The 22,554-nt window shown below is 44.6% G+C and overlaps 1 protein-coding gene across 2 annotated transcripts in view; it reads left to right on the forward strand.

Annotated features, from left to right (window-relative positions):
- Positions 1–214: 214 nt before the first annotated feature.
- The window catches only part of LOC138642476 (nucleoside hydrolase-like), a 118,840-nt gene continuing 96,500 nt past the window's right edge, over positions 215–22,554 (forward strand). The window contains exon 1 of one of the 2 annotated variants that reach the window (XM_069730654.1): positions 215–493. In XM_069730654.1, coding sequence (XP_069586755.1) covers positions 478–493 — 16 coding nt within the window. In that variant the 5' untranslated portion in view covers positions 215–477. The remainder of the gene's footprint in view (positions 494–22,554) is intronic. The other variant, XM_069730652.1, reaches the window with a different exon arrangement.

Genomic DNA, 22,554 nt, shown 5'->3' on the forward strand with positions numbered 1-22,554 from the left:
AAATAGGCTCCTGTCCAGGGAACTATAAGTATACAGTCCAAAATGGATAAGAGGCGTAGGAAAAAGTGCTGATCTATAAAGTGTCATCAAGTTTTTTTCAGTTGGCTATGATATCAGTAATTCAGGTCTAGTGACTAGCTCCTGGATCACTTCTGCTTTTCAGAGGTAGTACACAATAATCAGTGAGGTAGTGAGGTAGGAGGTGCTCAGCAATGCTCAGCTCACACCATTGCTCAATTTAGAAGGAGTGGAGTTGACTTTGATCTGCTCCTCTTGTACTGCCTCTTCATAGTAAAAGCAGAAAGTTTTCTTATCTGCTAAGTTTTCTCAGGAGAAGACAGTGTGATCACAGAAATACAAGCCAGAGGGAACACAAGGGAAGCTGCTGAGGTCTATTAAAGAAGAACATTCCTCAGCTCACACACTCCTCTCTGTAGAGACAGCAAGAGAGCAGTTTTGCTGGTTGACTTGGTTATCATGGAGTGCAAACAAGGTATGTGTTAACTATTTGCATTTTTGGGGGGCTAAAACGGTCATTGTATCCCTTATTAGATTCTCAGAGTATGGCATTTACATGTTTGAATGACACAGAGAAATCACAAGCCGATACCTTTAACCTTTTGTCTTTTTCAGCATGTAGGCACACAACATTTTTTTTTTTAAACTAGGGTTGGAGTGGGTCTGCTCTGAAACCCACCTGACAAAAGTTCTAACAAACCATTCCAAGCAATATTTTCACGTCTGTGTAAAAACGACTTGGCGTACATATGTTTAGGCTTTTGAGCATCTTTCAACTGTTTCAGGTCTCCACAGACACAAAGTGGGTAAAGAAAGTGACATGAGCAATCTTCAAGTGCCTTCCACTGGGAAGATGTTCCATGCTTACAATTTAAGCCAAAGGGAAACCTCAAAAGGTGCTCTGAAGATGGACAGGTGTCTTTTTGAGCATTTTGTCAGTGTTTCTGCTTGAAAAACAGTGAATTCTTTATTGAGTGGAGTAAAAAAAAAAAAAAAAAATTGTCCGTAAAGCACTAGCACAAAAGACACCCAAAAATGCGCAAAAATACTGGCGGCAGGCAAAACATTGAAAAAGCACTCCGCAAATAACCTGAAAATGCTAACACATTGGGTGCTTCAACTTTCCAAAATGCTAGAGAAAAGGAGCATTTCCTGAGTGTCTTCCACCTGAAAAACAAACGTTTTTGCCCACTTGGGAAAAAAAAAAAAAAAAGTGTGCAAGAAACCCTCACCTTTTGCATAACACAGTGGTTAATCATTTAACAATTATTAATCGTACATTCATTTATATCTGGCAATTGGATCTAGTTCAATTTTTTTTTCCCGGTATATAAACCTTTTACAGCTTCAATATTAAAATAGTATGTGAATGACCTGCCAAAATGGGGAATATGTACTAAGCTAAATGCAGTAGATTTCAGGCTCAGATAGCACCAAAACAAAAAACTTGTTGTACATGCCAGGCTAGTATGTGGTGACATGTCACACAACACTGACCTCATAGTGTTGCATTGTCACATCATATCTAATGATCTCTTAGGGTATGTTTCCACGATCAGGATGGCCGGCGGTATCGTCGGAGCGGCTTTGCCGCTCTGCGGTAAGCCCCGCCCCCTTCTGGGACGCGATGGTGCCGGATGTGTTCATAGCACACATCCGGGATCATCGCTCCCCACCATAGGGCCCTGGGCTATATCTTGCGGCGACGCAGCGTCGCCGCAAGATATACGGACATGCTGCGATCTGAAAAGATGCGCAGCATGTCCGGAGTCGCAGGGCCGCCGTGTGCGTGTTACCACGCATAGTGGAGACGGGATTTCATTAAATCCCCTCCACTATGCTGTAACATCTGGACGCTGCGTGTCTGACGCTGCGGCTCTATGCAGCGTCAGACACGCAGCGTTTCCTGCACGTGGAAACATACCCTTAGGGTATGCGCAAACGATCAGTAAACGCTGTGGGTTGGATGCAGAGAGCTTGTGCAGCCAGATGTTACAGCACAATGGATGGGATTTCAAGAAATCCCATGTCCACTATGCTTCGCCTGCGGCTCATCCGCGGAGACGGACATGCGGTGCATCTTTCCAGACTGCAGCATGTCAATTTCTCTAGGAGATTTAATAGTCTTCACAAGAAAAATTTCACCCATAGAATGTATTGAATGCGGTGAATCTGCACAGTTCCATAAACACATGTGGATTCACCTGCGTTCAATAGATGACAGCACGTTGGACGCAGTGAACATGCTGTGATACTTCTGGATCGTGTGCACCTGGCCTTATGGTCTCACATAGAGACCTGCAACACAAAGTCACAAATATGTTGGATTTTCTGTTGCTGATCACAAGTTGCATCATTCACTTGCCATAGACTCCGATGCAAGTTACATGCGACTTTTCTACTTCTCTGCGATATAGCAATTTTTTGTACAGTAAAATTACTGCATTAAAATAGTCACACTACAGCAAGTCGCAGACAAGTTACAGAGATGTTTTTAATCACATGACTTGTCTGAGAGTCATAGCATTTGTGACCACAGTAAAATGCGAACGCCATGAGTCACATATTTGACAATGAGCGCAGTTTGGTTCAATGCCGCAGCCTCCATCCAACTATGGAAATCTGTTACAAAAACATATTCCATACTGTACACATTTTTCATCAGTGTGCTTAATACAATGTTCATTCATTTTTCATCTGCTTGTCCATTTTTGCCATCAATGTGGCACATATTTAGCAAACAAAAGCCAAAAATGTTAATCTTTCCCCCGAGCTATTGCACAGTAAAAATAACAGACATTATTTGGATAACACAGATCACACCCCAGTGATATCCATTTTTTTTTTTTAAGAGAATGGGTCAGCTTGATCAGCAAATTTTCTTTTTTTCATAATCTATAGACAATTTGCCTACAAAAAAGAGAGAACATCTATGTGCTGTATGTGTTTTGGATTGGCTCTTGTCATCTGTGCCGCCAGAAAGAAACGGACATCTCTCCATGTGGTTTACACAGAAACACGGTCCATTTAAAAACACAGAAATATGTATAGCAGCATATGTTATAATTGGTACGTGAAAAAAACAGATGCTACACGTACCTGAAACACGGTATTTGAGGGGCACTGGCACACATAGACGTATATGGGTGCGAGTGAGCTGAGTATTGATGTCAATCACAGCATGAGAAAGTAATCGCAGATATGACCTGCCCCATAGTATAACAGTGGTCCGAGTGCTAAGCGATGTTTTATAACATAGCACTCCGCTGTGTTATATGGTAGTGCCAGTCTGGCTTTATTGTATAAATTCACTCCCTAACCTCTTCTGACACTTGAACATGCCAGGAGATACCATTGCTAGTCCTTATGCTATTAGCTTGAAGGCTTTTAATTTAACCATTTAGCCCCAAGAATAATGTTTCACTACATTTTGTTAAATAATATGATATAAAAAGATAGTATCCATATTGTAGAGACGTCAGAAGATCCTTTTTCTTTTTGTGATTCAACAGGTTGCAAATTTTGATTTCACCAATTAGTTTCTCGAATTAATGCTATTCCTGAATATTGTTTTTACTAATAACTGAAAGAACAACCATTTGCAAGATTGCCTTGCGCAGGCGTGTACTACGGAGGACAGATAATGAACTTCAATCCAATATTGCGGCCAGCATGCAGCCAGTGGGTAAGGAAAGGGTGAATCAAACACCCGAAAACCCCGCCTATATGACCGAAAACCGGTCCCGCCAAATTCAGGTGACAGGTTCCCTTTAAAGGGAACCTGTCACTTCACCAGGCGTTTGTAACTAAAAGAGCCAACTTGTCCAGCACTAATGCTGCATTCTGAGAAGGTGGCTCTGTTAGTTATGCTCCCTGCACATGCTGAAATAAACGCTTATAAAATGTGCCCCTTCATACCGTGAAATCGTCCCGGGGCGGGTCTTTCCCCCTAATCAGATGCAGCACAGCCATCACTCCGGGCCTGTGCGCGCCGGGCACCGCCTCCTCTTGTTTCATTTGCGTCCCTGGCGCCTGCGCTGTAAGTTCGAAGGGCAGTGCAACTGCGCATGCCCGGAAAAAAATACTTACAATGCAGGCGCCGGGAACGCTAATGAAGGAAGAGGAGGCGGCGCGCACAGGCCCAGAGTGACGGCTGTGCTGCGTCTGATTAGGGGGAAAGACCCGCCCCTGGGACGATTTCACGGTATGAGGGGGCACATTTTATAAGCGTTTATTTCAGGCCGGTTTCACACGTCAGTGGCTTCGGTACATCTGGTGATAGTTTCCTCACGTACCAGAGACACTGACTCACGTAGACACATTAAAATAATTGTGTATCTGCACATGTCAGCGTGTTTTCACGGACCGTGTGTCCGTTTGCAAAACACGGAGACATGTCAGAGTTCGTGGGAGCGCACGGATCACACGGACCCATTAAAGTCAATGGGTCCGTGTAAACACGTACCGCACGTGGATGCTGTCCGTGTGCCACCTGGGGACCACACGGACAGTGCAGGATAGACAGCGCTAGAGTAAGCACTGTCCCCAGCATGTGGTGCTGAAGGCGGCATTCATCTCTTGTCCCCTGCAGCGCTCGCAGGAGAGAAGAGAAGAAAAATCTTTTTTTTTTGTTAAAAATAAAGTTTGGGGGTCACCTCCCGCCTCCCACCCCCCTTGTGCCCGCCCGCTTGCAGAGAAATACTCACCTAGCTCCCGCGATGCCTCTTCTCAGCGCCGGCAGCTTGTCCTGTGTGAGCGGTCACGTGGTACCGCTCATTACAGTGATGAATATGCGGCTCCACCTCCCATGATGTGCCACGTGAGCACACGGACACGGATAACTCCGGTACAGTTTTCTCCGGTACCGGAATTATCTGGACATGTGAGACTGGCCTCAGCCTGTGCAGGGAGCATAACTAACAGAGCCACCTTGTCAGAATGCAGCATTAGTGCTGCACAAGGTGGCTCTTTTAGTTAGAAACACCTGGGGGGTGACAAGTTCCCTTTAATGAACAATCTAACTGACTAGAGTAGGCTAAGGCTACTTTCACACTTCCATCTTTTCAGATCCGTTGCAATGCGTCATTTTGGGAAAAAAACGGATCCTGCAAATGTGCCCGCAGGATGGCCACACGTCGCATCCGTCGTGCGACGGGTCCGTCGTGTTTTGGCGGGCCGTCATCTGGAAAAAACGTTCAATGTAACGTTTTTTGTCTGTGTCGAAAAAACATACAGTGACGGATCCTGCGGCGTCCATCGTTGACTAGAATGGAATCCTATGGGTGCAGGATCCGTTGCTGTCCTTCAAATAATGGAATCCAGCAACAGATGCCGTTTTTTTACACTGAGTATGCCTGGAAGGATTTCTATTCCTTTAATTTTAGCCCAATTTTCCTGCAGCTGCTGCATTGACGGATCCGTCAAAAAACATGATCCAGTGCATCCGTTTTTTACATTCTGCACAGGATCCGTCTTTTCAACACTTTGACGGATTGTGACTGATTCTAAAAGACGGAAGTGTGTAAGTAGCATAAGGATACTTTCACACTTGCGTTGTGTGACGTACGTCACAATGCATCGTTTTGGGGAAAAAAGGCATCCTGCAAAGTTGCCCGCGGGATGCGTTTTTTTTTCTCCATAGACTTGCATTAGCGACGCATTGTGACGTTGCATTAGCGATGCATTGTGACGTATGGCCACACATCGCATCCGTCGTGTTTTGGCGGACCGTCGGCACAAAAAAGTTACATGTAATTTTTTTTTGTGTGTCGCGTCCCCCATTTTCGACCGCGCATGCGCGGCCGAAACTCCGTCCCCTCCTCCCCGGACATTACAATTGAAAAACTGCATCCGCTGCCCCCGTTGTTCATTTATTTCACAACGTACGTCGGCCCGACGCATAGCGACGGTCCCGCACCGACGCAAGTGTGAAAGTAGCCATAGAAAAGCTTTTTGGAAAGGGTTAAATTTCTAGCTTCTTTCAGAGCCTTGATGAAGTGCACTTGGCAAGATGTGTTTTATAACCAGGCAGTGCTGTTATTTTGCTTCCTCAACCAAGGCAAAGAGAGAGTAGCAAAAACAGGGCATATATGCATAGATGATGGTGTTAGGGGGAGCAGGACAACCAACTTTCCTATCCCCTAGTGACACTCCCCTGGTCCAATGCCAAATTGTATTCAACCAGCTACAATAACCATGTGTTATCAAGTGAATGCTAAAACCAGCAGCCATCATATAAAAATACATAAATAATCTTTATTTTTATATAGCGTTAACATATTCCGCAGCGCTTTACCGGTTGCACATATTATCATCACTGTCCCCGATGGGGCTCACAATCTAAATTCCCTATAAGTATGTTTTTTGGAATGTGGGGGGAAACCCACGCAAACACAGGGAGAGCATGCAAACTCCTTGCAGAGTGCTTGTTGGGATATGTAGCTATTAAGCAAAAACTTGCTTGGGGTTAGTGAAATGTTGCTAGAAGAGTGTGGATATTGGTAAATTGGGTATACTTTTTTCAGTAATTCACATTTGTAGAGTTTGGTTTAGATCCACAAGTAACATGACAATTTGATTGGACACTTTTTCTTCGCTGTTCAAAATAATGAGCAATATCACAAGAAATCCATCCTCCACTTATTACAGATCAATATCTGCATACTGTCATTCTGACAGGTCTCTTTACGTGTGTCATTCAAGATACATAGTTCTCAGACGGCTTTTCAAAATATGTTTTACTCTGAAACGCTAAGGGTATGTGCACACGTATTCTTGATGTCTGCGGATTTTTCTGCAGCGGATTTGTGAAAACCGCAGGTAAAAGGCACTGTGTTTTACCTGCAGACTTCCTGCGGAATTAGGCCGGCTTCACACTCAGCGTATGCAAATACGGTCCGTATATTACGGCCGTAATACGCTGAAAAGTCCCGAAAATAGTGGTCCGTAGCTCCTCCGTAGGCAGGGTGTTTCAGCGTTTTTTGCGCATGGCATCCTCCGTATGTAATCCGTATGTCATCCGTACTGCGTGTTTTTATCGCAGGCTTGCAAAACCGACATACGGCTATACAAGGGATCCATGTGTAAAAGGAAAAAAAAAACAAAAAAAAAAAACATATATACTGTGTGTATGTATATCTATATATATAATTGTCTAAGGGTTTTTCCGTCTGTCTGTCTGTCTGTCTGTCTGTCTGTCCTGGAAATCCCTGCTCTCTGATTGGTCGAGGCCGGAAGGCCTCGACCAATCAGAGACCGGCACAGCATCGACGTAGAAATCCCGCGTCTCTGATTGGTCGAGGCCGCCAGGCCTCGACCAATCAGCAACAGGCACAGCGACGATGATGTCATAAAGGACGTAGACATCCTGCGTCTCTGATTGGTCGAGGCCTGGCGGCCTCGACCAATCAATCAGCAACCGGCACAGCGACGATGATGTCATAAAGGACGTAGACATCTCACGTTTCTGATTCAGCGACGGGCACAGTATCGACGTAGATGTCATAATGGTTGCCATGGCGACGATGATGTCATAAAGGTTGCCTCGACCAATCAGCGACGGGCACAGTGTGCCGCGTATTCTGGAATCATCATTGTCCATATACTACGGGGACATGCATATTCTAGAATACCCGATGCGTTAGAATCGGGCCACAATCTAATATATATATATATATATATTTTTTTTTTAATATTTCTTCCAGCGCTAGACAGCTTTAAAGCCGGTAATTCAATTACCGGCTTTTGCTTTCTCCTTCCTAAAACCTGACATGATATGAGACCTGGTTTACATACAGTAAACCATCTCATATCACCATTTTTTTTTGCATATTCCACACTACTAATGTTAGTAGTGTGTCTATGCAAAATTTGGCCGTTCTAGCTAGTAAATTAAGGGGTTAAATGGAGGAAAAAATTGGCGTGGGCTCCCGCACAATTTTCTCCGCCAGAGTAGTAAAGCCAGTGACTGAGGGCAGATATTAATAGCCTGGAGAGGGTCCACGGTTATTGGCCCCCCCCTGGCTAAAAACATCTGCCCCCAGCCACCCCAGAAAAGGCACATCTGGAAGATGCGCCTATTCTGGCACTTGGCCACTCTCTTCCCATTCCCGTGTAGCGGTGGGATATGGGGTAATGAAGGGTTAATGCCACCTTGCTATTGTAAGGTGACATTAAGCCAGATTAATAATGGAGAGGCGTCAATTATGACACCTATCCATTATTAATCCAATAGTATGAAATGGTTAAAAAAAACACACAGGTTGTTGTAATATTTTATTACAAAAGCAAAGAGAAAGAGTAGACTAAAACTAGTATGCACAACCCAAAATATAGAGACAATAAGTAATATCATAAAGCAAAACACCTTTATTAAACACCTCAAAAAACATGTTAAAAACATTTAAAATCAAATGAACAAATCCCTATGCCCACCATATCCCATAATAAATGACAATCCCATAATACAACAGGAAACAGTAATATCCTACCCTAGATACACCTAATAACATATACTCTCCTGCAGAAATGTGCCTGTACCGGCCGCAAAGGACTCGACCACAATATGTCAGTATCCACTACTAGTAGCCAAAAAGTAAAACATGCATGCAATACATGGTCCTGAGATTGAAATATGGTAGCATGCTATATAGCAGCCGTAGATACAACCTGTCCTGCGTCAGTCATAGTATATGGAGATGCAGCAATGTCAAAAGGTGCAAGGCACCACAAGGGTTAAATACACATAGGACCAGGGAAATGGAGCCCCAAAAATGGCCCTGAGGTAGAAGAGGGATAAGGTGGGAGCACACCCTACGCGTATCGCTGCCGCTGCAGCTTCGTCAGGGGAAGTGAAGCTAAAGGTGCAACAGTGTGTGCTTAAATATAGAATCCAATCAAGTAAATTACATACCTGGTGTGGGAGAGAAAGAGAGGTAGAAGCTGGAAGACGCCGGCTACGCCATGACAACATGAACACAAACATGGTGAGCAGCGATCCTAGAGCGTCCGAAGGGTCACATGCGCATGCGCAAACCGCGGTATCCGATAGGACCGCGTTGCGCACGCGCAGTGCCAGCCGGCTGAATGGACACATCATAGGACACAGGCAAAAAGGAATGGATTAAAGCCCGGGGGTCGGACTAAACTGGCAAGGCCAGCTAAATGGATGCGTCATGGGACACAGAGCAGAGGGGGTGGGATAGGGACCAAAAAGCAAAAAACAAAAAAACAAAACAAAACAATAATGACAAATAAAAAAAGAGCAGAATGAGCATATATCAGCAGAACACGGAGACACAAGATATCCACCCGCAAGGTATCGGGAGATATCAGAATCCTAAACATATACTAATAATAAAAGCCACCAAAGGACACAACAAGACAGGGCATATAGAGCTACCCAGCAAACCTAAGGGAAAAAGGAATGTTATTATGGTAGGTAAGTGCACAAGTATGAGTGCACATAAACATATATACAACAACCATATACCTATACAATATATACCAATATCAGGCCAAAAACACACACATATATAAGTATAAATATGAACAGACTGATGTCCCTTGAGTCCGTGAGTATATATAAGAGTGTTCTCTCAATGCCGCTATATAACGTTTCTGGTCCCGAGCTCATAGTTCCATAGTAGATGAAGCCGACACATTCAGATCTATACGAGAGAAAACACGCTTCATCACAAGCCCCTTCTGGCTTGCCAATCTCAAATGTGTATCCAAGGCAATGGTCCATAATGGGAGTTTGCCATAGAATCCGCATTCTAGCTGGAAGAGCAGAATCTCTGCTACATAAGGTGTCCTTTCCTTTGCCATAATGGCATACCGCACATCCACCCTCCAGGGTCCACTTCATTATCAATATGTCAAGGACCTTTACATCCATGTTGGTCCCCATAATAAGCTTGTGATATCCATATCCCAATTCCCAGGGATGATCATTACCCTTTTGGGTGCGTCCTCCGCCTTCCTGAATGGAGACAAATGCAAAATTAGATATGGGCATCAAATCCGAAAGGAACCAAAACAGACATCCCAGAAACTGAAACTGCCCCAATAGATCTACGTGCCAGCTATCCCAGGAACCCCGTGAAGAGCAATTCTTCATTTAGGCCCATGGGTGCGACCGCCTGAAGATCGAAAATCCACCTGGACTCAGCACGCAGGAGATAGTTCGATATATTGCCAACCCTTTCGCCACAGGACACCCTCTGTAACCCCACAACTCGCAAATCCATGGGCGAACCCCTATGTTTAAGCAAAAAATGCGCCGCCACAGGAGTCAAGATTTTACCTTTGCTTTGGTCCATAACCGCCAGGCGTATGGTTGATACGTGTTTTTGAAACCTCTTGCGTAGTTCTTGGGATGTTTGCCCTACATAGATCATATTACAAGGGCAAGTTAGCACATAGATGACGTTTCTGCTCCTACAGTTGATGTAAGCCTTTAACGCATGTCTGCTGGAATTCGTGGGGTGTATAAATGTGTCCCGGCTAGGCGTCATAAAGGAGCAGACATTACATTCCCCACAGTGTTTTTTTTTTTTTTTTGGTCCCTATCCCACTCCCTCTGCTCTGTGTCCCATGACGCATCCATTTAGCTGGCCTTGCCAGTTTAGTCCGACCCCCGGGCTTTAATCCATTCCTTTTTGCCTGTGTCCTATGATGTGTCCATTCGGCTGGCACTGCGCGTGCGCAACGCGGTCCTATCGGATACCGCGGTTTGCGCATGCGCATGTGACCCTTCGGACGCTCTAGGATCGCTGCTCACCATGTTTGTGTTCATGTTGTCATGGCGTAGCCGGCGTCTTCCAGCTTCTACCTCTCTTTCTCTCCCACACCAGGTATGCAATTTACTTGATTGGATTCTATATTTAAGCACACACTGTTGTACCTTTAGCTTCACTTCCCCTGACGAAGCTGCAGCGGCAGCGATACGCGTAGGGTGTGCTCCCACCTTATCCCTCTTCTACCTCAGGGCCATTTTTGGGGCTCCATTTCCCTGGTCCTATGTGTATTTAACCCTTGTGGTGCCTTGCACCTTTTGACATTGCTGCATCTCCATATACTATGACTGACGCAGGACAGGTTGTATCTACGGCTGCTATATAGCATGCTACCATATTTCAATCTCAGGACCATGTATTGCATGCATGTTTTACTTTTTGGCTACTAGTAGTGGATACTGACATATTGTGGTCGAGTCCTTTGCGGCCGGTACAGGCACATTTCTGCAGGAGAGTATATGTTATTAGGTGTATCTAGGGTAGGATATTACTGTTTCCTGTTGTATTATGGGATTGTCATTTATTATGGGATATGGTGGGCATAGGGATTTGTTCATTTGATTTTAAATGTTTTTAACATGTTTTTTGAGGTGTTTAATAAAGGTGTTTTGCTTTATGATATTACTTATTGTCTCTATATTTTGGGTTGTGCATACTAGTTTTAGTCTACTCTTTCTCTTTGCTTTTGTCATGTTCTATATGTAGACTATGTATTGCACCCCTGGATGGTGACTGTGACATTATATATTAGTGCGCTCCTTCCCATTTTCACTTTTGTAATATTTTATTACACTGGTAATCCACCTGAAGACCATTGTCACCTGAAACAAATGTAAACAAAACAAACAATATTCCATACCTTCCGACGATCCGTCTCGTCCCACGCTGTAAATCCATCTGAAAGGGTTAACTAATTTTACAAGCAGAAGCCTGCTAATGCAGCCACCCCTGCCTGTAAAAACCCAGCGAATGAATGGAATGTAGGTGAATGACCTGTAGTTACCTCGAGTTGCGGTGATGCGCCCTCTGCTGGATGTCCTCATATGAACTCGAGCCTGGGAACTTTTCAGAATATTTTCCCGGAAAGCGCATCATTGCAACTCGAGGTAACTATAGGTCATATGGATTACATACGGAGGATGCCATGCGCAAAATACGCTGACACACCCTGCCTACGGATGACATACGGATCACTATTCTGGGGACTTTTCTGCATATTACGGCCGTAAATAACGAACCGTATTTTCATACGCTGAGTGTGACGCCGGCCTTAGGCTGAGTTCACACTGGGTGTTTTTGCAGCATTTTTTAAGTGCTTTTTTATGCACATTTTCAGCTGCTTTTCACAGTACCAGCAAAGCCCATGAGATTTCAGAAATCTCATGCACACACTCTTGGGTTTTCTTGTTTTTTTTGTCATCAGGATTTTGTGCTTTGCTTGGCTTTTTGGGCTTGGAGCATTTCACTTCTTTCAGCGTTTTTCACTCATTGAATTGAACGAAAAACCTACGTTTTTGCTGCAGTTTCTTTCCTGCCAAGCACTCAGGTTTTGCTGCAGAAAAAAAATGCAGCACAAATGCCCAGTGGGAACTTAGCCACAGTTGCAATAATACAGCCAATCTGCCTGTGGTTTGGGCAATGTGAACCACATGACAGGTTCCCTTTTAAACTAGGACTGGCCAACCCATAACTCCTCCCAACTGCTTAACTCTTCTGTGCCTGAACTAAATTACATAATTAGAAATACATTAAGGCTATGTGCACACGTTCAAGATTTCTTGCAGAAATTTCCTTTGCAAAACCGGTCATTTTCTGCAAGAAATTCGCATGCACTTTTACTGCGTTTTTTTTGCGGACTTTTCCGGAGGTTCCCAATGCAATAATATAGTGGGAAATCTGCAAAAAATCCGCAAAATTAATGAACATGCTGAGTTTTTTACTGCGATGCGTTTTTTTCACGGAAAAAAACGCATCGTGCACAAAAATTGCGGAATGCATTCTAAATGATGGGATGCATAATGGATGCATTTTTTTGCATTTTATAGCAAAAAAACGCGAAAAATATGCAACATGTGCACACAGCCTTACAGTAACAAGACATTAGGAGTACATCACATTAGTATACCGCACGTAACACAATTAAAGAACATGAGAAAACTGCACATTATATTCATAAAACATTAGGAAGTCGCACATGACACGGTTACTCGACATTCAGGAGAGGGAAAGCAATCGTGGGTCCCCGCCACCTCCTTACAGAAGCACACAGGAGTCTTCTTGATAGCACTAGCAGTAGAAGAGGGAGGTTATCCAGCAGCTGCTGCATGCGGGGCAACCACACAGCTCCAATAGCAGCACAGCCTCATGGAGTTCCTACTCTTAGGGTATATTCTCTCGGTCAGTAAACTCTGCAGGTTGGACGCTGCGTATAGCCGCATCTTAGTTCATGCCGCCAGTGGGCGCAGCTTCAGTGACGTCACCGCTAGTCACCAAAGCTCCGCTCCCTGCATTTCATTCATTCCTCGGTAATTTACAGCCTGGAGCGGCTGCATTAGCAACCCTCCCGGTTGTAAACACCCCCAGATATGGATTACTATGTGGGACTTGACTGTATGGCGGACAGGTATGGATATATTGTTGGTTTTTTATTTGTACTTTTTTCCAGGAGACAGAGGGCTTTGCTTGGAATGGCAGAACAATAAATATGGAAAAACTGTGTGTATTGTTTTATTTACGTTTACGTTTTTCTTAGGCCGGCGTCACACTAGGCGTAAGTAAATACGGTCCGTTTTTTATGGCCGTAATACGCAGTAATTGTCCCAAAACACTGTTCCGTATTCAATGCGAGGATGGCGATTTTTTTTTTTTTTTTTTTTTTTTTTTTCTCTTCTCGCAGGCTCCATCTCCATTTCTTTCATGGATCCATCGGCTCAAATATTCTTAAAAACATATATACAGTCTCTCTCTCTCTCTCTCTCTCTCTCTCTCTCTCTCTCTCTCTCTCTCTAGACTGTATATATGTTTTTAAGAATATTTGAGCCGATGGATCCATGAGAGAAATGGAGATGGAGCCTGCGAGAAAAAAATCGCCATATGGATGACACACGGATAAATTTGTGCGTAAAAATCGCATCCCCGTGTATATATATATATATACATTGACCATATATGTCTACAGTACAGACCAAAAGTTTGGACACACCATCTCATGTAAAGATTTTTCTGTATTTTCACGACTATGAAAATTGTACATTCACACAGAAGGCATCAAAACTCTGAATTAACACATGTGGAATTATATACTTAACAAAAAAGTGTGAAACAACTGAAAATATGTGTTATATTCTAGATTCTTCAAAGTAGCCACCTTTAGCTTTGATGACTGCTTTGCACACTCTTGGCATTCTCTTGATGAGCTTCAAGATGTAGTCACCGGGAATGGTTTTCACTTCACATGTGTGCCCTGTCAGGTTTAATAAGTGGGACTTCTTGCCTTATAAATGGGGTTGGGACCATCAGTTGTGTTGTGCAGAAGTCTGGTGGATACACAGCTGATAGTCCTACTGAATAGACTGTTAGAATTTGCATTATGGCAAGAAAAAAAAGCAGCTAAATAAAGAAAAACGAGTGGCCATCATTACTTTAAGAAATGAAGGTCAGTCAGTCTGAAAAATTGGGAAAACTTTGAAAGTGTCCCCAAGTGCAGTGGCAAAAACCATCAAGCCCTACAAAGAAACTGGCTCACATGAGGACCGCCCCAGGAAAGGAAGACCAAGAGTCACCTCTGCTTCTGAGCATAAGTTTATCCGAGTCACCAGCCTCAGAAATCGCAGGTTAACAGCAGCTCAGATTAGAGACCAGGTCAATGCCACACAGAGTTCTAGCAGCAGACACATTTCTACAACAACTGTTAAGAAGAGACTCTGTGCAGCAGGCCTCCATGGTAAAATAGCTGCTAGGAAACCACTGCTAAGGACAGGCAACAAGCAGAAGAGACTTGTTTGGGCTAAAGAACTAAAAGAATGGACATTAGACCAGTGAAAATCTGTGCTTTGGTCTGATGAGTCCAAATTTGAGATCTTTGGTTCCAACCACCGTGTCTTTGTGCGATGCAGAAAAGGTGAACGGATGGACTCTACATGCCTGGTTCCCACCGTGAAGCATGGAAGAGGATGTGTGGTGGTGTGGGGGTGCTTTGCTGGTGACACTGTTGGGGATTTATTCAAAATTGAAGGCATACTGAACCAGCATAACTACCACAGCATCTTGCAGCGGCATTCTATTCCATCCGGTTTGCGTTTAGTTGGACCATCATTTTTTTTTCAACAGGACAATGACCCCAAACACACCTCCAGGCTGTGTTAGGGCTATTTGACCAAGAAGGAGAGTGATGGGGTGCTATGCCAGATGACCTGGCCTCCAGTCACCAGGCCTGAGCCCAATTGAGATGTTTTTGGGTGAGCTGGACCACAGAGTGAAGGCAGAAGCGCCAACAAACGTTAAGCATCTCTGGGAACTCCTTCAAGATTGTTGGAAGACCATTCCTGGTGACTACCTCTTGAAGCTTATCAAGAGAATGCCAAAAGTGTGCAAAGCAGTCATCAAAGCAAAAGGTGGCTACTTTGAAGAACCTAGACTATAAGACATATTTTCAGTTTTTTCACACTTTTTTGTTAAGTATATAATTCCACATGTGTTAATTCATAGTTTTGATGCCTCCAGTGTGAATGTACAATTTTCATAGCCATAAAAATACAGAAAAATCTTTAAATAAGAAAGTGTGTCCAAACTTTTGGTCTGTATTGTGTACATTATATATATATATATATATATATATATATATATATATATATATATATATAATTTCATACAGCGCTACATAGCAGAAAAGCTGGTAATTCAATTGCTTGCAGGATGCATTTTTTTCTCTATTGACTAACATTAGCGACGCATTGCGACACTTTGCCACACGTCGCAACCGTGTTGTGGCGGACTGTCGGCAGCAAAAAAACATTACATGTAACGTTTTTTGCTGCGTTGTGTCCACCATTTCCGACCGCGCATGCGCGGCATGAACTCCGCCCCCACCTCCCCGCAACTCACAATGGGGTAACGGATGCGCTGGAAAAATGCATCCGCTGCCCCCGTTGTGCGGTGCTTGCACAGTATGCGTCGGTACGTCGGGCCGACGCAGCACGACGGCCCTGTACCGACGCTAATGTGAAAGTAGCCTAAGATGCCCCTATTCTGACACTTAGCCTCTCTCTTCCCACTCCCCTATAGCCGTGGGATATGGGGTAATGAAGGGTTAATGTCACCTTGCTATTGTAAGGTGACATTAAGCCAGGTTAATAATGGAGATGCGTCAATTACGACACCTTTCCATTATTAATCCAATAGTACGAAATGGTTAATAAAACACACACACATTATTAAAAAATATTTTAATGAAATAAAGACACATGGTGTTTTAATATTTTATTATACTCTTAATCCACCTGAAGACCCTTGTCACCTGAAACAAAGTTAAAAAAAAAAACTACAATATTCCATACCTTCCGTCGTTACACTCTTGTCCCATGCTGTAAATCCATCTGAAGGGGTTAAATCATTTTAAACCCAGGAGCTCTGCTAATGCAGCTGTGCTCCTGACTGTAAAACTTGGTGAATGAATGGAATGCAGGGGAATGTACTGTAGTTACCGCGAGTCTCGGTGATGCGCCCTATGCTGGATGAACTCATATGAACTTGATAGAACCCTGATCCGCAGGATCATAAAGGGAGGGGTAGTAAACCCGGGTCAGTGTATACAAAATAGAGGTATACTAATATAATTATATTAAAATATTAAATATACAACAAATGCTAACAAAGAATATAACAGTAGAGACAGAAAGCGGGTATTCGAAAGGAGCAGCTAAAATGGCATGTGAGAGATGGAACCACACAGTGCTAAAGATAGCAAGAGAAATTGGAGCACCCTACTCTGACTGCAAGCAAATCCATAGGGGAAAGTGCTCAGGGGTAATGCTCCTAAATGTACACATGATATGGGCAATGAGCAGACCCCTATGTATAAGCCCTGAAATATGGTGATAGACAGGGGATGTACAACAAGGCATAGGCAGCGTGATAACAAACACAAAAAACAAGCTGAAAGTTAAATACTGTTACCTTGAGACATGGCAGCAGTGGATAAGGAAGTGCTACAGGCAGAGAGGGAAACCTCGACGCGCGTTTCACCTGAATGGCTTCGTCAGGAGGTGTGGCCATTAAAAGAGAGGCTGGGGTTTAAGTAGGAGGATGGGAGAGCTAGAGGTCCAATCGGCGCACGATCCGGGATGATGCGAATGTCCACGGGCCGCCGGGCGAGCCGCGTGTCACAGGACATGGGCGGGAGGACAATCGTCATCTCCGCCCATCCCCATGGCAACGCGGCCAGCCCGCAACGCCGTCCGGGAGATCACAGCGCATGCCCGGAGTGCGCTCAGACCGAAAGCCGGGAGGGAGAGGGAGAAGTGGAGAGGCACGGAACCGGGTAAATCACAAGTAAGAAAGCGTGCGGGGGTGGCGATAAAATGGACCGTTGTTGTATCTGGTAAGTGCTCAATCTCAGCAAAGACGTGGAGTGGGCGGAGGTGAGTCAATAGTACCGCCCCTCCACAGAATGATGTCAGTAGAAGGCACCTACACTATAAAGAAAAAATTTATCGTGTACATAGGTAAATTGACATATACATAATAATATATATAATGCGTCAAATGAATGCGGGACAGATGCTCTAAATGTCAGTTGCATAGAAAAGGCTGACAGAGGGGCAGGAGAATGGGAAATGAGTCGCTGTAATAGATATAAACAAAATAGATGATTCTATAGAAAGAAACAAAAAAGCCCCTATAGGTTAGAACACATCTGAATATAAGCCCGCATAAACAAGCATCCTTATACCAGCAGAGTACAAGAAAAGATGGAGATTGAACATTACACCAGACATTCAAGGAGTCAATTAGAGCACATAAAAAAACATAAGCCCGCATATACAGAGGCCCACATACCGACCATAACAAAAAAAGGAAAGAAAATAAACCAATGACACGGCACAAATCAAATGACGGATGGGCAGATAAGCTTAAGCCGCTATGATATCACTGTCAATTAGTAGTGCGGCGGTTTATCTGTAAGACGAGCACTATAACAAAGCATAAAAAGCTCCATGCGTAAGAAAGTGACATACACATATGGTGTTGCTCGAGATTGTTTCCGCCAAGATGTCATTTAAGGTCCTATAGGACAGAGTCCGAAGAGGTAGGACAAGGATGAGGAGTGATGCTCCTTTAGCAGTCTTGGCTTGTAGGTTCCAACGATTATAGAGAGAACATAAGGCCCATACCTCTATTTTGTATACACTGACCCGGGTTTACTACCCCTTCCTTTATGATCCTGCGGATCAGGGTTCTATCCGTTGGTTTGGTATTTTGTTTTTCTAGGTTCATATGTTCAGGCCTAGAGGTACGCTGTTATGAACAAGTACCGTAATTCAGAACCACAATGGACATTGAAGTTCAGAGCACACAAAGTGACCTGACAAATACCAAAATCAAGGACGAGCTCTGAGACGTGGGAACTCTGCTGACCGCAATCCCTAATCCTAACACACCACACTAGAGGTAGCCGTCGATTGCGCCTAACGCTCCCTATGCAACTCGGTACAGCCTGAGAAACTAACTAGCCCTGAAGATAGAAAAATAAGCCTACCTTGCCTCAGAGAAATTCCCCAAAGGAAAAGGCAGCCCCCCACATATAATGACTGTGAGTAAAGATGAAATACAAACACAGAGATGAAATAGATTTAGCAAAGTGAGGCCCGACTTACTGAATAGACCGAGGATAGGAAAGATAGCTTTGCGGTCAACACAAAAACCTACAAACAACCACGCAGAGGGGCAAAAAGACCCTCCGCACCGACTAACGGTACGGAGGTGCTCCCTCTGCGTCTCAGAGCTTCCAGCAAGCAAGAAAAACCAATATAGCAAGCTGGACAGAAAAAATAGCAAACAAAAATAACACAAGCAAAACTTAGCTTATGCAGGAAGGACAGGCCACAAGAACGATCCAGGAGGAAGCAAGACCAATACTAGAACATTGACTGGAGGCCAGGATCAAAGCACCAGGTGGAGTTAAATAGAGCAGCACCTAACGACTTAACCTCATTACCTGAGGAAGGAAACTCAGAAGCCGCAGTACCACTCTCATCCACAGGAGGGAGCTTGGCCACAGAATTCACAACAGTACCCCCCCCTTGAGGAGGGGTCACCGAACCCTCACCAGAGCCCCCAGGCCGACCAGGATGAGCCACATGAAAGGCACGAACCAGATCGGCAGCATGGACATCAGAGGCAAAGACCCAGGAATTATCTTCCTGACCATAACCTTTCCACTTAACCAGATACTGGAGTTTCCGTCTCGAAACACGAGAATCCAAAATCTTCTCCACTATATACTCCAATTCCCCTTCAACCAAAACCGAAGCAGGAGGATCAATAGATGGAACCACAGGTGCCACGTATCTCCGCAACAATGACCTATGGAACACGTTATGGATGGAAAAAGAAGCTGGAAGAGTCAAACGAAAAGACACAGGATTAAGAACCTCAGAAATCCTATATGGACCAATGAAACGAGGCTTAAATTTAGGAGAGGAAACCTTCATAGGAATATAACGAGATGACAACCAAACCAAATCCCCAACACGAAGTCGGGGACCCACACAGCGCCTGCGGTTAGCGAAACGTTGAGCCTTCTCCTGGGACAAAGTCAGATTGTCCACTACATGAGTCCAAATCTGCTGCAACCTATCCACCACAGTATCCACACCAGGACAGTCCGAAGACTCAACCTGCCCTGAAGAGAAACGAGGGTGGAACCCAGAATTGCAGAAAAACGGCGAAACCAAAGTAGCCGAGCTGGCCCGATAATTAAGGGCGAACTCAGCCAAAGGCAAAAAGGACACCCAATCATCCTGATCAGCAGAAACAAAACATCTCAGATATGTTTCCAAGGTCTGATTGGTTCGTTCAGTCTGGCCATTTGTCTGAGGATGGAAAGCCGAGGAAAAAGACAAATCAATGCCCATCCTAGCACAAAAGGCTCGCCAAAACCTCGAAACAAACTGGGAACCTCTGTCAGAAACGATGTTCTCTGGAATGCCATGTAAACGAACCACATGCTGGAAAAACAACGGCACTAAATCAGTGGAGGAAGGCAATTTAGACAAGGGCACCAGATGGACCATCTTAGAGAAGCGATCACAAACCACCCAAATGACCGACATTCTTTGAGAGACGGGGAGATCCGAAATAAAATCCATAGAGATATGTGTCTAAGGCCTCTTCGGGACCGGCAAGGGCAAAAGCAACCCACTGGCACGAGAACAGCAGGGCTTAGCCCGAGCACAAATCCCACAGGACTGCACAAAAGAACGCACATCCCGCGACAGAGACGGCCACCAAAAGGATCTAGCCACCAAATCTCTGGTACCAAAGATTCCGGGATGACCAGCCAACACCGAACAATGAACCTCAGAGATAACTTTATTCGTCCACCTATCAGGGACAAACAGTTTCTCCGCTGGGCAACGGTCAGGTTTATTAGCCTGAAATTTTTGCAGCACCCGCCGCAAATCAGGGGAGATGGCAGACAAAATTACCCCCTCTTTGAGAATACCCGCCGGCTCAGGCAAACCCGGAGAATTGGGCACAAAACTCTTAGACAGGGCATCCGCCTTCACATTTTTAGAGCCCGGAAGGTACGAAACCACAAAGTCAAAAGGGGAGAAAAACAGCGACCAACGAGCCTGTCTAGGATTCAACCGTTTGGCAGACTCGAGATAAGTCAAATTCTTGTGATCCGTCAAGACCACCACGCGATGCTTAGCTCCTTCAAGCCAATGACGCCACTCCTCGAATGCCCACTTCATGGCTAGCAACTCTCGATTGCCAACATCATAATTTCGCTCAGCAGGCGAAAATTTCCTGGAAAAGAAGGTGCATGGTTTCATCACCGAGCAATCAGAACTTCTCTGCGACAAAACAGCCCCTGCTCCAATCTCAGAAGCATCAACCTCGACCTGGAACGGAAGCGAAACATCTGGTTGGCACAACACAGGGGCAGAAGAAAAACGACGCTTCAACTCCTGAAAAGCTTCCACAGCAGCAGAACACCAATTGACCACATCAGCACCCTTCTTGGTTAAATCAGTCAACGGTTTAGCAATGCTAGAAAAATTAGCGATGAAGCGACGATAAAAATTAGCAAAGCCCAGGAACTTCTGCAGATTCTTCAGAGATGTTGGCTGAGTCCAATCATAAATGGCCTGAACTTTAACAGGGTCCATCTCGATAGTAGAAGGAGAAAAAATGAACCCCAAAAATGAAATCTTCTGAACACCAAAGAGACACTTTGACCCCTTCACAAACAAAGAATTAGCACGCAAGACCTGGAACACCATTCTGACCTGCTTCACATGAGACTCCCAATCATCCGAGAAGACCAAAATATCATCCAAGTATACAATCAGGAATTTATCCAGGTACTCTCGGAAGATGTCATGCATAAAGGACTGAAACACCGACGGAGCATTAGAAAGTCCGAATGGCATAACCAGGTACTCAAAATGGCCTTCGGGCGTATTAAATGCTGTTTTCCATTCATCGCCCCATTTAATACGCTCAAGATTATACGCACCACGAAGATCTATCTTGGTGAACCAACTAGCCCCCTTAATCCGAGCAAACAAATCAGACAGCAGCGGCAAGGGGTACTGAAATTTGACCGTAATTTTATTTAGAAGGCGGTAATCAATACAAGGTCTCAGCGAACCATCCTTCTTGGCCACAAAAAAGAACCCTGCTCCCAATGGCGACGATGACGGGCGAATATGACCCTTCTCCAAAGACTCCTTCACGTAACTCCGCATAGCGGCGTGCTCAGGTACAGATAAATTAAACAGTCGACCCTTAGGAAACTTACTACCAGGAATCAAATCGATAGCACAATCACAATCCCTATGCGGAGGTAGGGCATTGGACTTGGTCTCATCGAATACATCCCGGTAATCAGACAAGAACTCTGGGACCTCAGAAGCTGTGGATGATGAGATAGACAGACAGAAATGGAACATCACCATGTACCCCCTGGCAACCCCAGCTGGACACAGACATAGATTTCCAATCTAATACTGGGTTATCGACTTGTAGCCATGGCAACCCCAACACGACCACATCATGCAGATTATGCAACACCAGAAAGCGAATATCCTCCTGGTGCGCAGGAGCCATGCACATGGTCAGCTGGGTCCAATACTGAGGCTTATTCTTGGCCAAAGGCGTAGCATCAATTCCTCTCAATGGAATAGGACACTGCAAGGGCTCCAAGACAAACCCACAGCGCCTAGCAAACTCCAAGTCCATCAAATTCAGGGCAGCGCCTGAATCCACAAATGCCATGACAGAATAGGAAGACAAAGAGCAGATCAAAGTAACGGACAAAAGAAATTTCGACTGTACCGTACCAATGGTGGCAGACCTAGCGAACCGCTTAGTGCGCTTAGGACAATCGGAGATAGCATGAGTGGAATCACCACAGTAGAAACACAGCCCATTCTGACGTCTGTGTTCCTGCCTTTCAGCTCTGGTCAAAGTCCTATCGCACTGCATAGACTCAGGTTCATGCTCAGAT

This window comes from Ranitomeya imitator, chromosome 6, assembly GCF_032444005.1.
Source record: "Ranitomeya imitator isolate aRanImi1 chromosome 6, aRanImi1.pri, whole genome shotgun sequence".
Lineage (NCBI taxonomy): Eukaryota > Metazoa > Chordata > Amphibia > Anura > Dendrobatidae > Ranitomeya > Ranitomeya imitator.